The sequence below is a fragment of the Poeciliopsis prolifica genome, unplaced genomic scaffold (genome assembly GCF_027474105.1).
Source record: "Poeciliopsis prolifica strain line A6 unplaced genomic scaffold, Auburn_PproV2 SCAFFOLD129, whole genome shotgun sequence".
Classification (NCBI taxonomy): Eukaryota; Metazoa; Chordata; class Actinopteri; order Cyprinodontiformes; family Poeciliidae; genus Poeciliopsis; species Poeciliopsis prolifica.
The window spans coordinates 434,056-449,896 of NW_026562504.1; the positions used below are offsets into that span (position 1 = coordinate 434,056).

The 15,841-nt window shown below is 40.1% G+C and overlaps 1 protein-coding gene across 2 annotated transcripts in view; it reads right to left on the reverse strand.

Annotated features, from left to right (window-relative positions):
• Positions 1 to 15,841, reverse strand: part of LOC129355297 (protein transport protein Sec24A-like) — a 28,279-nt gene that overhangs the window by 10,727 nt on the left and 1,711 nt on the right. Inside the window, exons 2-5 of one of the 2 annotated variants that reach the window (XM_055024810.1) lie at positions 6,369 to 6,866; positions 3,955 to 4,092; positions 1,961 to 2,020; positions 1,243 to 1,403 (exon numbers count right to left, since the gene is read on the reverse strand). In XM_055024810.1, the coding sequence (XP_054880785.1) occupies positions 1,243 to 1,403; positions 1,961 to 2,020; positions 3,955 to 4,092; positions 6,369 to 6,866 (857 nt within the window). Of the gene's footprint in view, positions 1 to 1,242; positions 1,404 to 1,960; positions 2,024 to 3,954; positions 4,093 to 6,368; positions 6,867 to 15,841 lie in introns of both variants that reach the window. The other variant, XM_055024809.1, reaches the window with a different exon arrangement.

Below are 15,841 nucleotides of genomic sequence, written 5' to 3' on the forward strand. Positions count from 1 at the left end.
TGACAAGACAATATATGTATTTGATATTTCTGATTATATTCTGACTATTATAAATGAAGTCATATTTTCCATTCATGAAGATTGCATGAAGATTTAAATTAAAATATCTACAATTAATTACTGATCATCTTAAATAAATTATGACTTGTCTATTTACAATATCCTGCTTTCTGTTCTGATGAGATATCTCGTTCATTTGGAAGTTATAGGTTGGAGAGGAACAAGGTCTCTGAAAAAAACTTCACAATTCAGACTTTAATCCAGAGCGTCTCCTTTCCCTGCATGTTTCAGATGAGCCTCTATTCCAGAACAGCTGATTCAAATGACTGCATGACCAGCAAGCGGCAGCAGGGAAAAAGCTGAAACATGCAGGGCAGGAGGCCTCCGGACCGGAACCGACAAACACCGAGTTGGTCCGACATCAAGACAAAATTCTGAGAAAATTAATACAACAAAAATCTGGATTTTGAGGGGGGAAAAAATGTTAATTCAGAGGTGAAAGTCAGAATTATTTTCTTCCCAAATGGCCCTAATCCTCTTCCACAGATAAATGTAGGTTCAACCAGTGCAAATAATGACAAACTGAAGTAATATCTGGATTTTGATGAGTGAATATTCCTGTTAAAATATTAAAATGTTTTCCCCCCTGGCGTCTGGAAGAAGGTTCTGCAGCATCTTGTGCAGAACAACCAGACTACTGAACAGGTTCTTCCCCCGGGCCATCAGACTGCTTAACGCCACATAACACCCCTTCACACACTCACAAACCAAATCACCCCCCATGGACATGGTCAATACATGCACTTTAGTTTAGTTTTGTTCACAACACTGAACCGAGTGTATTCTATGGCACTTGTATTGTATTTCTTTATTTATTGGGTAGTTTAAGGTTTTAGCTCTGCTACACTGGTAGCCAAGTAACGACATTTCGTTGTCAAGATTCACCTTGTGTTTTTTTTGTTACAATGACAATAAAGGAAGTCTAAGTCTAAGTCCAAATAAATTAGATATTTCTTTAATTAGACTTCCCTATTTCAGACATCTAGTCAGAATGATGTCGCTGATATATTGATATTTGTCAAATAGTCCCAGATTTACGGAGCATTTTTTAGTTTCACAGAAACAAAACAAATGATTTTTGGAAATGTCCATTTTCAGCCCGGCTGACAGCAGAACTCTTAGCTTTCAGAGCCGATCTGCGTGAAAATGAGCTGAACTGGATCTGAGGCGACGTTCCCTCACCTGTTGGTACGGCTGCGGTCCCTGTGTGTACGGCTGCGTGGCGGCTTGGAGCGCCGGGTGAAGGGAGGAGGCAGGCGGCGCCGAGGTGTTCTGGTACCCGGGGGGCAGGGACAGGTAGTGGCCCAAATGCCGAGCAGGCGGGCCGGGCTGAGCTGCACCAGCTGAGGTGAACACAACAAGAACATTTAGACCAGGAGAATTAGTCCCCTGTCACAATAAATCAACTAACAGCAGAAATAAATTCATCTCCTGATTCATGGCTTTTCTCTTCAGTCTGTTGTTTTGGTTGCAACTTAACATTTTTAAGGATAATTTTACTTACAGACTTTATAATTTATTGTATTTGCCGTTTCTGTTTTATTTTGGATATTTAAAGTGTCTTCTGGTTCTAGTGGTAAGGGTTCATTAGTGTTTCATCAGCCTGGTGGGCCACCAGGCTTTGTTTGCACCTTAACGGGCTCAGCGCCTCCATTATTCTGGCTATCATCTCCGTCTACAGCCGTTTCTGAGTCACTGGGAAAACGGTAAGAAAAAAAGATCTGGTCCTTTCATAAAATTACAAATTATTTTCTGGAAAGGTTGGGTGGCGTCACAGAAGATGTAAAAACAAGTTATCCTTAATTTAATTGATGTTAATGAAGATTGAAAGGTTTTGCTGCTGTAACTTGGTGGATGTGAAATGTGAAAGCGGTTTGCGTCGGTGCAGAGGAAGCCTTACCCATTCTGCTGTCAACGTGGTTGTAGCTGTTTGGTGCCTGTGGGCCGTTTCCTGCCACATCTCCTAGAGCAAAAACAGCAGAGAGGATTTCATCCGTTAGACACCTGAATGTTTCCGACTCAGAGGCGATAAAAGCTGCAGATGGACTCAAACCGCAGGGCTGCAACAATTAATCAATCAGTGAAATAATCAGCAACTAATTTATTAATCAATTAGTCTTTGACTGGAGTTTCCAGACTAAAAAAATAAAACATATTCAAAGTAATAATAAATCCAAAACCGTACAATAATATGGATATTTTGCATTTAAGATAAAACAACCAGCTTTTTAGTTTCATCTGCATCAGATTCTGATTGCATTTTAAAATCCTGTCACAAATCAATCAATCACACAACAAATTAAAGCAAGCTCAATAATTTTCATCTGCATGAATTATCACTTTTCTTTTTCTAACAAAAACTGGATGTTCAAAGTTTTCAGTCTGGTGTTTTAAGGGCACTTTATTTGTTGTTTGTGTTCATTTATTTTGGATATTAAAAATGTTTTAGTGTTAAATGTTGATTAGAATTTAAGGTTTACTGATCTTTACGAATCTGTTCTCTCATTAGAATTATACCAATTACATTTCTTGAAAATGGTTTCAAAACAACAACATCATAATTTACCACAATAACTCCTGGGAAAATTTACCATCTGGTACAGGCCCAATTTTAGGCAATGAAATGTTTATTTTCTTATTTAAAAAAAGAATTTAATTGTTGTATTTGGATTTATTTTCATTTCTTATACTGTATAACAAATCTGCAGAGTGAGCCAATTTTTAAAATACAGAATAATCAATTACTAAAATAACCGTTGCAGCCCTAAAACAAAGTGACAATAAAGATCACAAGTATGGGAACTAAAGGTGACTGAAACTTGGAGGCTTATTTAAAGACATTCTGGTAATAAAACAAAGTTAATTGGCTGAAGTTTGACCACCAGAACACAGGATGGAAAATGACCCAAACAGCACAGAACAGCCAACACAGCAACACTCGTGACCCGGCCACACCTGGACATTCAACATCTCCTTCCTGGGTGTCGGGCTCAGTGGGGGGCCGGGCGCTGCTGGCAGCCCCCCAGCACTGAGCTGGCCTCGATAAGGACGATGAGGGGGAACAAAAAGAGGGACGGACAGGGTCAGGACAGAAGCAGCTGTCGATTTATAATCAGAGACAAACTGGACCTGCTTCATGAAACCTAACAGTGGATCCAGATCAGGTCAACAACCACACGATCGCTCCTGCATCACGTTTACTCTGCCCCGAGAACAACTCATCACGGTAACCATCCCGGCTTCCTGAGCTGACAGTATTCACACCCTGAAACATTTAAAGTTTTGTCACAAACACGTGAACTTTGATGAACGTTAACAATTTACAGGCCAACTTCAGGCTGTACATATTTGTGATGTAAAAAGAAAATTATGTTTTTAAAGTGTGCTGTGTTTGGCCTAATTAAATCAGAACTTTCTAGTCCACAGCTGTGACGTCCCACAGACTGAAATCCCGAGACTTTTCTTGCAAAAAACCTTAAACTCCATCAGACTGGACAAACAGCATCTCAGTTTTTAAGTTCTGGATTTATGTCTGACTTTAACAGAAACTGCAGGTTTGTTTCTGGTTAAAACATGTTTGTTTTCATTCAGTGGGTAGAAAAATCCTGAAATTTTACTCAAGTAAGAGCAGAAATACATAACTTAAAAAGTACAGTGAAGAAAAAAACTCCTAAAAGTTCATTTTTTCCAAAAAGTTACTCACGTAAATGTAACTAGTTACTACACAACTCTGGCTAAATTGGGCCTTAGTACAAATGCACACCACACTTTTCAGATCACTTCATATTCTACTCTGTTCTTACCCATCCCTAAAATTTACAATAAAAAACATCCAATTTTTAACAAGTGAAATCTTTAACAGCGGGACTGAAACCCAGCGGATTCGAAACCCACCATCAGCTTTGGGAGGAGGAGGTGTGCCGGTGGTTCCTGGGGGCCCAGCAGGGGGCGCTGTGGGTGGAGGACCATAGCCGGGCCTGTTGGGCTGGTATGTGTGGGGAGGCAGAGGGTTCATTGGTGGAGGGGGGGGGCCTGGAAACATTAGACATGAATAACTTCTTCTGCTCATCTTCACATTTTCCCATCGAGAAAAAAAACTATTACATTTTTCTAAATAAGATATCTTGATTAATTTGAGGGGAAAAAAATCTACTGCCACCCATTATCTTTTTAAACATGAGTTAAAAATTCAATATTTTGTTACAGTACAGTTTCAGTTTCCAGTTGAAAAATGAATGAAGCAGGTTTACAGCTGCATTTACTGCCAATAATCCTCTTCACAAGCCAGTGAACACAGAGCAGATTTATATCAGATCCGCTTCTTTTTCAATCCAACAGGCAACTTATTTCTCATTCAGTCAAAATTTACAACAGCAATACTTTGAAAATATATCAACTTAATTACATTATTTGGAGCAACAAGCAATTTCTTTCAAATTAAAATCAAAATTTGGGTATAACTAATTTTTTTGGGTTAAGTTTATAAATCAAAATAAGACATTTTATAACTAATATGTAAACTGTAACAATAAATTTAGAAAATTTGTTTTAGACCATAATATTGTTATTTTGAATCAATTTTAAACTAATTATAACTGAATATTTCAAGTACAGAGTCTCTAAGATTAATAAACTTTAATTTATAAAATAATTTAATAAAAAGACATTTTAAATAAATAATCAAAACAGCCAAAAATGAAAAATAAAATATATTAATCATCAGGCTCAGACAGAGAAAAACAGGCAAAACTTCCAGTTAGGACTTTTTAAAAATAATAATAAAATAAAGTTTACACCATTAACTACTTGCTACTTTGTGTAAAATGTCTGCAGCATTTTCCAAAATGAGTTTGTCAAAAATGTTAAAGATTAAGCTAAATTTATAACTCACCAGGTTTATTTTTAGTCTTATAGGAGTAAAAAAGGAATTAAAATTTTCAATAAGATTATGTCATAAATCAACTTGTTTTACTAACTTTATAATCTGAATCTGGCCCAGAGTGACGGTTTGGAGAAACTAGGAAGTAAAAACAACTAAATACTGACAGATTAACAAAAGAACCAATAACTTCTCAGATAACGGAGCAGCTTTCTGCATCCTCTGATGGATTCATGTGCTTTCGCAAATAATAATCACAACATTCTTAAACTTTATAAACTGAAAACAAAACATCTCCTATTTTAAAATATGTGATTTTAATTCTGATCAGATCAGTTTGATCTGGACTTTGCCCAGAGATCGACTGAACGTGTGTGTGTGTGTGTGTGTGTGTGTGTGTGTGTGTGTGTGTGTGTGTGTGTGTGTGTGTGTGTGTGTGTGTGTGTGTGTGTGTGTGTGTGTGTGTGTGTGTGTGTGTGTGTGTGTGTGTGTGTGTGTGTGTCTGTCACTGGGAGGGCCGCTGGCCAACATGTTCTGTGTCGGAGCAGAGGTCAACGTCCAGCTCCAACGTATCAGGCTGCAGATACGCCCATCTCCAGATCATATCAGAGTAATTGCAGTTTCAGTGCTGAAACTAAACATTATTATAACACACAGTGAAACAGGGGAAAATAAAACTATTCGCTTTAATAAGCCTGTCACAATAAATCAATTAATCACATGATAAAACAAACTCACTTAACATTTACATGATTTATTGCTTTTTTTCTCTTTCTATTTAAAACCGGATGATAAACGTTTCACTTTGGTGTTTCGGTCTCAACTAATCTTTTTTTTTAATTAGAATAATTTTATTTACAAAAACTTGTTTTGCTTATTTATTTGGGATATTTAAAATGTCTTCCAGTTCCACTTTCAAATGTTCATTAGAATTTAAAGCTGATCAGTTTTTGAGAATCTGTTTTGCATTATCATTATGCCATACAGTTTAATTAATTAATTGTTCATTCAGCAAATGGGCTTTCTTGGTCTATATCTTACTAATCAATTACAAAACTAGTTGATTATTTCAATAATTGATTAATCGTGATTAGTATTTTAATCATTTCAGCCGAGCAACATTTAAGCAGCTGGTTTGTGTCTGAATCTTCATCACTTATAAAAGTGTCTAACAAATCAGCACAACCTTCTTTAGTGCAGGTTTTATAGAAGATTGTCTTGTTTGCAGAAACTGGCAGTGATTTTGCAGCAATGGAGCCTAAATTAGCAGTTTAAGCTAACTGTTAATTTAGGCCAGTTTAAGAAACTGGAGCAGATGATTCATCTCTTCAGGCTATTCAGTGTCAGCTGGACTTTGTTTCACCAACCCAGAGCAAATGTTCCTGGAATGAAACTGTGAGGAGGATAGTTAGCGGTAGTCTGCTCCGACCTGGATGAGGGTATCCGTGTATGGAGGTGGGCGTGGTTCCTGGCGCAGGCGGCTGGGCGGAGCTGTGGGAAATGTGGGGCGGCGCAGCAGCAGCTGGATTCACATGATTGGGCGCGGGGCCCCGGGGAGTAGCGTACTGCCAGGCTGGAGGGCCGGTGTAGTAGCCGGTGGAGGTGACAGCAGGAGGAGGAGGCGTGGCCTGAGCCGGAGGCGTGGCCTGAGCCGGCAGGGGCCCCGGGCCCGGGCTGGCGGACTGAGGGGGGGTGTGGGACGGGAGAACGCCGACCTGCGGCCGGGTCAGCAGAGGCTGGGCCGGCGCCGGAGGGTAGGAGCCGAGCTGCGATCCGGGCGGAACCGGCTGGTACGGCCCAGAAGCGTACAGAGCGGGGCCGGGGGGGCCCAACACTTTGGCCTGCATCGGGTTGTAGGTCGGCTGGTGATTCACGCCGTAGCCGACCCCCAGCGGCTGCTGCAGAGCAACGGGATTCTGGGACGGACCTGCAGATCAGGAGAAAAATAAAAGCAGTTTACCGATCTTCAACAATTCAAAGCTTGGCTGATACCAATTCTTCGTGTTGTTAAATATCAGTTGTGCATAGATTAACTGGCGCTGATTTCCATTCTTTTAGGAGTTCAGTTGTTTTTTTTAAAATCGGTAACTGAGGGGGGCATGCTGCGGTGGCGCAGGGGTTAGCACGCCCCATGTTTGGAGGCCTCAGTTCTCGACACGGACGTCGCGGGTTCGACTCCTGATCCCGGCGAACTTTGCCGCATGTCTTCCCCCCTCTCCTCGCCCTCTTTCCTGTCTGCCTACTGTCAAAAAATACGAGCCACAAGTGCCGCAAAAACTCTTCAGAGGAAAAAAATTAAATAAAAATCGGTAACTGAGGATAGAACAGAAAACTGCAATCAGTGCATTCCTACTAAATATAGCAATAAAGACGCCGAGTTGGCAACATCTGTTAACTGGTTTGGATCTGACCTGGTGAACCGGGCCATCAGTCAAACTTCTCACCGCAGAGCATCTGATTTTTAGAGCTTTGATGAGGTAGAAAGTATCAGCATCATATGGCTGCATCGGCCGATCGCCTAAAATCTGGGCAGCCGATTTATTGGCTGCCTGATAAATCCGTCCACCCCTACTTGTTAAAAATTAAACATTTCTGTTACTCGAAACAACTAATGCAGAAACTCAAAAGTCCTCACTGACCCACATTTTAGGGCTGCAACCAACAATTGTTTTAGTAATGATTGTTCGAAAAAAGAAAAAAAAAAATCATCACATTTTTTAGATTTTTTTAATTTAAACACTTCAGTCGTTTTTACACAATATTAAAAATCCATTAGAAGATACAAATAAAAACATTTTTACATTTTCTTGGATAAAATGCAACATCATAACATTCATTTGTACCAAAAGATGAATCTGTAGCTAAAAAAATACTGTCTAATAATCTGCTGATTATTTGTATTAAATTAATAAATCTCTTATGAAGGTGCTTAACAAGAGATTGTTTTTTACTGAATTTAAAGGAGGAGAAGATAAAAAATGTAATTCTGGATAGAATAGACTTACAGTTGAAGAAACGCAAAATGTTTATATTTTTGTACAGTTTTGGTTTTTATTGCTGCTCTAAGTGTGTTTGTCTTTTTAAGGGCTCCAGTTAATGATTAACTGATTACTAAATTAGTTGATGGATTATTTCAATGATCGATTAATCATGATTAATTAGATGAATCGTTTCAGCCTCACGTACATTACTGTCGTCTTGAAGTTTCTCAGAGGAAAGTTGTGTTTTAGATGCACCAATCCGGTCACATTAACTCCAAGCACTTTAACCTCCAAAGAGGTTAAATTCAATCCAAGAATCTCAATAAATGCATCAACTGACTGCTGAGCTGCAGCCAAAGGTCTAATCTCCTTAATGGGATTTAATTGAGCAGCCAATCAAACCATTTCACTGAATCAGCTTTATTGGACATTTTCTCCTCAGTTTCATAAATACAAGATATAAAATCTCATCAGATACATTATCTAAAGCTTTTTCAGAAAGATGCAAAACATTTTAAATGGCTGCAGTCTATTAATTTATAACATAAATGAAAAGGAGTTTTCTACCGTTCTCCAACTCTTTCTCAACACATGCAAGAGAAAAATAAAGAGCAATTACATGAAAAAGAACAATATCAGTTTCTTATTTTTATGTATCTTTGCAGGAAATTTATGAACTACATCTTCAAGTTCAGACACATTTCTCATGCAGGCAATCAGATGAGCTCATCAGAACAATGCCTCCAGAAATGTCACACAAATCAAATGGCAGTATGGATTTACAAACGGAAACTGGCCTTCAGAGATAATATTATTACTGAAAAGTTTGACTGTGAGACCCTCACTGATACGCAATACGGTTTTTAAGACAATAAATATTTAAATAATAAATATTATGAATACTAATCAGTCGTTCATTTGCTCACTGTGGCTCGTTCTTATTGTCACATTTCTTTCTCCGGCCGTATGCGATTGACAGACGCTCAATTATGTTATGAATAAAAAGTATTGGAAATAAAATCTGGAAAAACGAGTCACAGGAAGAAACTTGTGATTCATTTATGATTTAACAGAAGAATTCCCCAACAATATATAAAAAAAAAAAAAAATTCCCTTCTCACCCACCGCGGGTGGTTCTTATCCTGAGCTCGGGTCCTCTACCAGAGGCCTGGGAGCTTGAGGGTTCTGCGCAGTATCTTGGCTGTGCCAAGGACTGCACATTTCTGGACTGAGATGTCTGATGTTGTTCCTGGGATCTGTTGTAGCCACTGCTCCAGTTTGGGGGTTACTGCCCCGAGGGCCCCGATGACCACAGGCACCACTGTGGTCTTCACCTTCCAGGCCCTCTCCAGTTCTTCCCTGAGGCCCTGGTATTTCTCCAGTTTCTCGTGCTCCTTTTTCCTGATGTTGCAATCACTTGGTATTGCTACATCTACCACAACGGCTTTCCTCTGATGTTTATCCACTACGACAATGTCTGGTTGGTTCGCCATTACCATTTTGTCTGTCTGGATCTGGAAGTCCCACAGGATCTTAGCTCTGGCGTTCTCCACCACCTTTGGGGGTGTTTCCCACTTTGATCTCGGGGTTTCCAGTCCATATTCTGCACAGATGTTTCTGTACACTATGCCTGCCACTTGGTTATGTCGCTCCATGTACGCTTTCCCTGCCAGTATCTTGCACCCTGCTGTGATGTGCTGGACTGTCTCAGGGGCCTCCTTGCACAACCTACACCTTGGGTCTTGTCTGGTGTGGTAGATCTGGGCCTCTATTGCTCTGGTGTTTAGGGCCTGTTCCTGGGCGGCCAGGATGAGGGCCTCTGTGCTGTCCTTGAGTCCAGCTTTTTCCAGCCATTGGTAGGATTTACTTATATCAGCCACTTGGGTTATTTGCTGGTGGTACATCCCATGTAGGGGTTTGTCCTCCCATGATGGTATCTCTGGCACCTCAACCTCCGTTCCCTGTTGTCTGAGACATTCACTGAGCACATTGTCTGTTGAGGCTTTGTCCCTGATGTATTTATGGATCTTAGTTGTTTCGTCCCTGGACAGTGGTTCTCACACTCACTAGTCCTCTGCCTCCTTCCTTGCGGCTCGTGTACAGTCTCAGGGTGCTGGATTTGGGATGGAACCCTCCATGCATTGTTAGTAGCTTTCTGGTCTTAATATCTGTGGCTTTTATCTCCTCCTTTGGCCAGCTAATTATTCCAGCAGGGTATCTGATTACTGGCAAGGCATAGCTGTTTATCGCACGGATTTTGTTCTTGCCATTGAGCTGGCTTCTCAGGACTTGCCTTATTCGTTGGAGGTATTTAGCTGTGGCTCCTTTCCTTGACCTCATCGAGGTTGCCATTTGCTTGTGGTATACCTAGGTACTTGTAACTGTCCTCTATGTCTGCTATTGTTCCTTCTGGGAGTGAGACCCCTTCTGTGTGGATGACCTTCCCCCTCTTTGTGACCAGCCGACCACATTTCTCTAGTCCGAATGACATCCCAATGTCAGTGCTGTAGATCCTGGTGGTGTGGATCAGTGAGTCGATGTCTCGCTCACACTTGGCGTACAGCTTGATGTCATCCCATGTAGAGTAGGTGACTGATATTGGCCCCATTTTTGAGTCTGTATCCGTAGCCAGTCTTGTTGATAACTTGGCTGAGGGGGTTCAGGCCTATGCAGAACAGTAGCGGGGACAGAGCATCTCCTTGGTATATGCCACATTTGATGGACACTTGTGCAAGTGGTTTGCAGTTGGCTTCAAGGGTGGTTTTCCACAGCCTCATCGAGTTTGCAATGAAGGCTCTCAGAGTCCTGTTGATGTTATACATCTCTAAGCATTCAATGATCCAAGTATGCGGCATTGAGTCATAGGCTTTCTTGTAATCAATCCAAGCCATGCACAGGTTGGTGTGTCGGGTTTTGCAGTCTCGGGCAACTGTGCGGTCTACGAGGAGTTGGTGTTTGGCTCCTCTGCTATTTACACCGATACCCTTCTGTGCCGTGCTCATGTGTTTATCCATGTGTTTGCTTATCTTGGCCGCTATGATGCCTGACATGAGCTTCCAGGTTGTGGAGAGGCAGGTTATTGGTCGGTAGTTGGGTGGGACTGGACCCTTTGATGGATCCTTCTGGATTAGGATTGTCCGCCCTTCAGTTAACCATTCAGGGTGAGTCCCACTTTGTAGCAGCTGGTTCATTTGGGCTGCCATTCGCTCATGGAGAGCAGTGAGTTCTTTAGCCAGTAGGCATGGATCATGTCAGGCCCTGGTGCTGTCCAGTTTTTCATACCTGAGACTCTTTCTTGGACATCTGTCACAGTGATGGTTACCGGGGCTTGCTCAGGGAGGTTGCTGTGGTCCTCTCGTAGAGAGATCAGCCACTGTGCATTGCTGTTGTGGGACGCCTCCCTTTCCCATATGCCTTTCCAGTATTGTTCCGTCTCCAGCCTTGGTGGGTCTGCTCTGTTGTTATTGTTACCCTGCCATTGAGAGTACACCTTAGCTGGTTGAGTGGAGAAGAGCCGGTTAATCCTTCTGGATTCATTCTCCCTTGTGTATCTCTTTAGGCGGCTGGACAAGGCTTGGAGCCTCTGTTTGGCAGTCTCGAGTGCTTCAGGTATGGGCATCTGCCTGTACTTTCTGGGTACTGGTCTTTTCATTGCACCCTTGTGGAGCTCTGACAGTTGGCTCACTTCCCTCCTTGTTACCTTGATTTTAGCCTCTAACCGTCTTTTCCATGGTGGGTATTGGGTCTCATGGTTGCTCTTATAGCCAAGTATCTCAAGGATCACTGATGCTGAGTTGTAGATCAGCTCATTGGTTTCTGTTATGGTGTTGGTAGGGATCGTTCTCAATGCTGCATTCACATTCTCAATGAGACTTTCAGATGGTACTTCACTCAGCCGTTGTAATTGGCGCCGGGGAGGCCTGGTTGTCATTCGGGTCATGATTCTCTCTCTCAGGTCAGCAGCTGTCTCGTTCAGCTCTGTTTCGCTCATTGGGGCCGTGTATCCCCTCACTGGGTGGGGACTTGTAGTTAAGTCCCCACAGTCCTGACATCCGGGTTCCTCCCTTTTGCCGTAGCATTTGTGTTGTATCTCGTCAATCTCAAGTATATATATATATATATATATATATATATATATATATATATATATATATATATATATATATATATTCTGATCTGATAGATAAAGCTCTGCTTTGAAATTATGTAAAATCTGACAGGAGAAATCAAATACATAAACCAGGAGCATTCAGGATTGTTGCCATATCAATAAATTAATCACCTGATAAATTAAAATAATCTCAATAATTTAATTTTGAACAATTTATCATTTTCTTTCTTAGACCAAAAATTGGGTGATAAAAGTTTTAATCTTCATTTAGTTTGTCGTTTGTTTTGTTTATTTATTTTGGATATTTAAAATCCCCTGCAGTCCGAGAGTTAAATGTTCATTAAAATTGAAAGTTCATTGATATTTGAGAATGAGCGCTAAATGCCATTACCGTTATATTAATGGAAAACAACAACATATTGCAGCTTCTTTATTGTCCAGCAACAAAAGAAGAAGGTAGATTTCACTCTGACTGGATGGAGTTTAAAATGACGACCTGTCGCTGCACACTGCTGATCAGGCCATCAAACTGTCTTGGAAGATATCCGGTGGTGAAAACATGAAGTGCCAGCATTTACTAATGGATAATTAAGCTCATTTAAATAAATATTCATGCATCATCACTGAAAATTAACCACTGCTAACTTTTATTTTGTCCCGTATTTCATGTGTTCATGAAATACATATTTCATGAACACACGTGTAGCTCTCCTGCGTGAGAGCTACACGCAGGAAGGCTCAATTTTGTAATGTTTAAAAACTGTAAGCTTTTAAACATTGCAGTTTAAAAGCTGTAATGTTCAGCAGCTGTGGGAATAAATCTAGCTTTTCTATTTAACTGCATTTTGTAATGAACTTTGATTTTTTTTTTGAATAAAGATGGTGATGTTGTGAAACCAGTAAACAGCGCCTGATAATACCGACAGGATCTCATACTGTACACAAACAGGACATCTTTAAGATGCTTTAACAGACAGCAGGCATCGAATCCAAAGCGATATATTTATGTAAGATTTATTTATTTATTTATTAATTTAAGACCAAATTAATGGGAATTTGGTCTTAAATGAAGCTTGGAGAACAATAAACTGGAGATGTATAAAGTTAGCAGTAAAGGAAAAATTATTTTCATGCATTAAAAGCCACAAAATGCTTACATCAGCAATCACTTAGTGTGTGTAGATATTTTCTGATCTCAGAGGAATGTGATTAAAATGTGGAAATAATCTCCACAGCAGATGATGCCTGCTGGAAGAAATCCTGTGGTTCGTCCCAAACTGCCACATGTACAGAGAAAGGCAGAGGAAAAGTTGCTTCTGTTTGGCTCTATATTCTGCTACTGCAACAAAGCAGCAGCCAGTAAATGGAGGAGACCGGGGCTGCTGGCAGATTATTCTGCAGAAAAGACGAGCTGGATGTTTGTGAACAGCTTCAGGCTGGTGAGCTAAACACCAAACACTTTCTGAGCGTCTTCAATATGAATCTTGGTGTTTAAAATATGGTAACATTTCACTGAATAATGACTTCCTTTCCTCAACACATGAAGTTGATAGAGATTTTAGATTAGCAGCTCATTTCCATCGAGTCCGAAAGCTCTCCACTGCCTTCACAATGTTGAAATATTTGTAATAAAACTAATTGTTACAGCGCCAGAAGCCTTCAGTTCACTCCTCAGAAACTGTTTCTGTCATCTTAAATTAGGAATCGGGTCGAGATTAATCCTGGTTAACCTAACAGCTCTTCTGACGCTACGACCTGTGAAAGTGAAGCAGCTAACGGTGTTATGCCGAGAAATGCATGCCTGCCGAGAATTGCATCCCCTGTCGCGGGAGCGCGCATCGCTCTAAACTCTCGCATATTGATGAGTAAACGGGCTGAAATCCGACGAAGAGGAAACTTTTAAAGATATTCGTAACATTATCACGTTTCTTAATCATGTAAGCGCTAAAATTGTGGGTTTTATTTCGCAAATTAATTGAAATAAACACTGATTTTTTTCACGTTTACTGAGCCATATTTGTCGAACGTTCTTCAGTGTCTGATGAACAAGTTCTCCGCAGCTGCTTTGAAATTCCAAGATTTTTCTTTTAACACCATAATAGCTTAAAACTTTACAAAACCGAGGCCCAATCCCAATTACGTAGAACATTTTATATTACGCTTAGCTGTCTAGTGTATTAATGTAGGGGAGATGCATTTTCATTTCTGAGCCTGCTAATATTTGCATCCCCTGTCTATTGTCCTGTTCATATGAAACTTATAGTGGTAACTCAGGGAACAAGTGTCATTATGTAGAAAAAATGTAATTTCCAAGTTAGCAGGGGATGCAATTTTTGGCAATATGGATTTCTAGCTTGCCAAAATTTGCATCCCCCCTGTTTTCATCAAATATGATCCAATTGAGGTGAAACTCATACCAGCAGTTCTTACAACTACTCTGGTCATGTAGGACAAGTTATTTCACTCTTAACTCTTTATTTCTCAGAGTAGCAGGGGGTGCAACTTTTGGCAAAATGGATTTCTAGCTTGCCAAAATTTGCATCCCCCCCTGTTTTCATGAAATATTTTCGAAATGATATTAAATTAATTCCAGTAGTTCATAGAACTACTCTGGTCATGTAGAAAAGGTTATTTCACTCTTAACTCGTTATTTATCCAAGTTAGCAGGGGATGCAATTTTTGGCAAGCTGAAAATCCATATTGCCAAAAATTGCATCCCCCCTGTTTTCATCAAATATTTTTGAAATGACATTAAACTAATACCTGTAGTTCATAGAACTACTCTGGTCATGTAGAAAAACGTATTTCACTCTTAACTCTTTATTTCTCCAAATTAGCAGGGGATGCAATATTTGGCAATATGGATTTTCAGCTTGCCAAAAATTGTATCCCCTCTATTTTTATCAATATGATCCAATTGAGATGAAACTCATACCAGCAGTTCTTAGAGCTACTCTGGTGATGTAGAAAAAGTTATTTCACTCTCAACTCTGTGTTTCTCCAAGTTAACAGGGGGATGCATTTTCCGGCAATGTGGAATTTCAGGTTGCCAAAATCTGCATCCCGCTATTGTCATCAAATATTATTGAAAGCATCTGAGAATGTGCTCAAAATGAAAATTGTCAGAAAATGCATGTCCTGCAATTTGGAGAATTAGGATAGTAATGTGTTATATGAAATGTTCTAGACAATGACACGTATGCTCTGAGCTACTAGAGTGACTTTCAAATCTGTACGACACTTTTGAGCTGAAAAAAAGGGCATGCAAATATCGGCAGCTCATAATTTGCTATGCCAAAAAATGCATCCCCCCAAGCTTAAAAAAAAAAACAGTTATGAGTGAAATAGCTTTTTCTATATGATCACATTTGTTCCCTCAATTGCTGGTATGAGTTTCATATCAATAGGATAACATTTGAGGAAAAAAGAGAGGGAAAGCATATTTTGGCAGGTTGATAATAGGCTGTGCCATAAAACGCATCCCCCTGCTAACGTGTACAAATAAAAAATTAAGAGTGGAATAACATCTTCTGCATAAGAAGAATAGTTGTATGAGCTTCTGCTGTGAGTTCCATGTTATTAGCATAACATTTGAGAAAAATAGAGAGGACATGCAAATTTTGGCAGGAGCAAAATCCATATTGCCGGAAAATGCATCCCCCTGCTAACTTGGAGAAACACAAAGTTGAGAGTGAAATAACTTTTTCTACATCACCAGAGTAGCTCTAAGAACTGCTGGTATGAGTTTAATCTCAAATGGATCATATTTGATGAAAAACAGTGGGATGCAATTTTTGGCAAGCTGAAAAT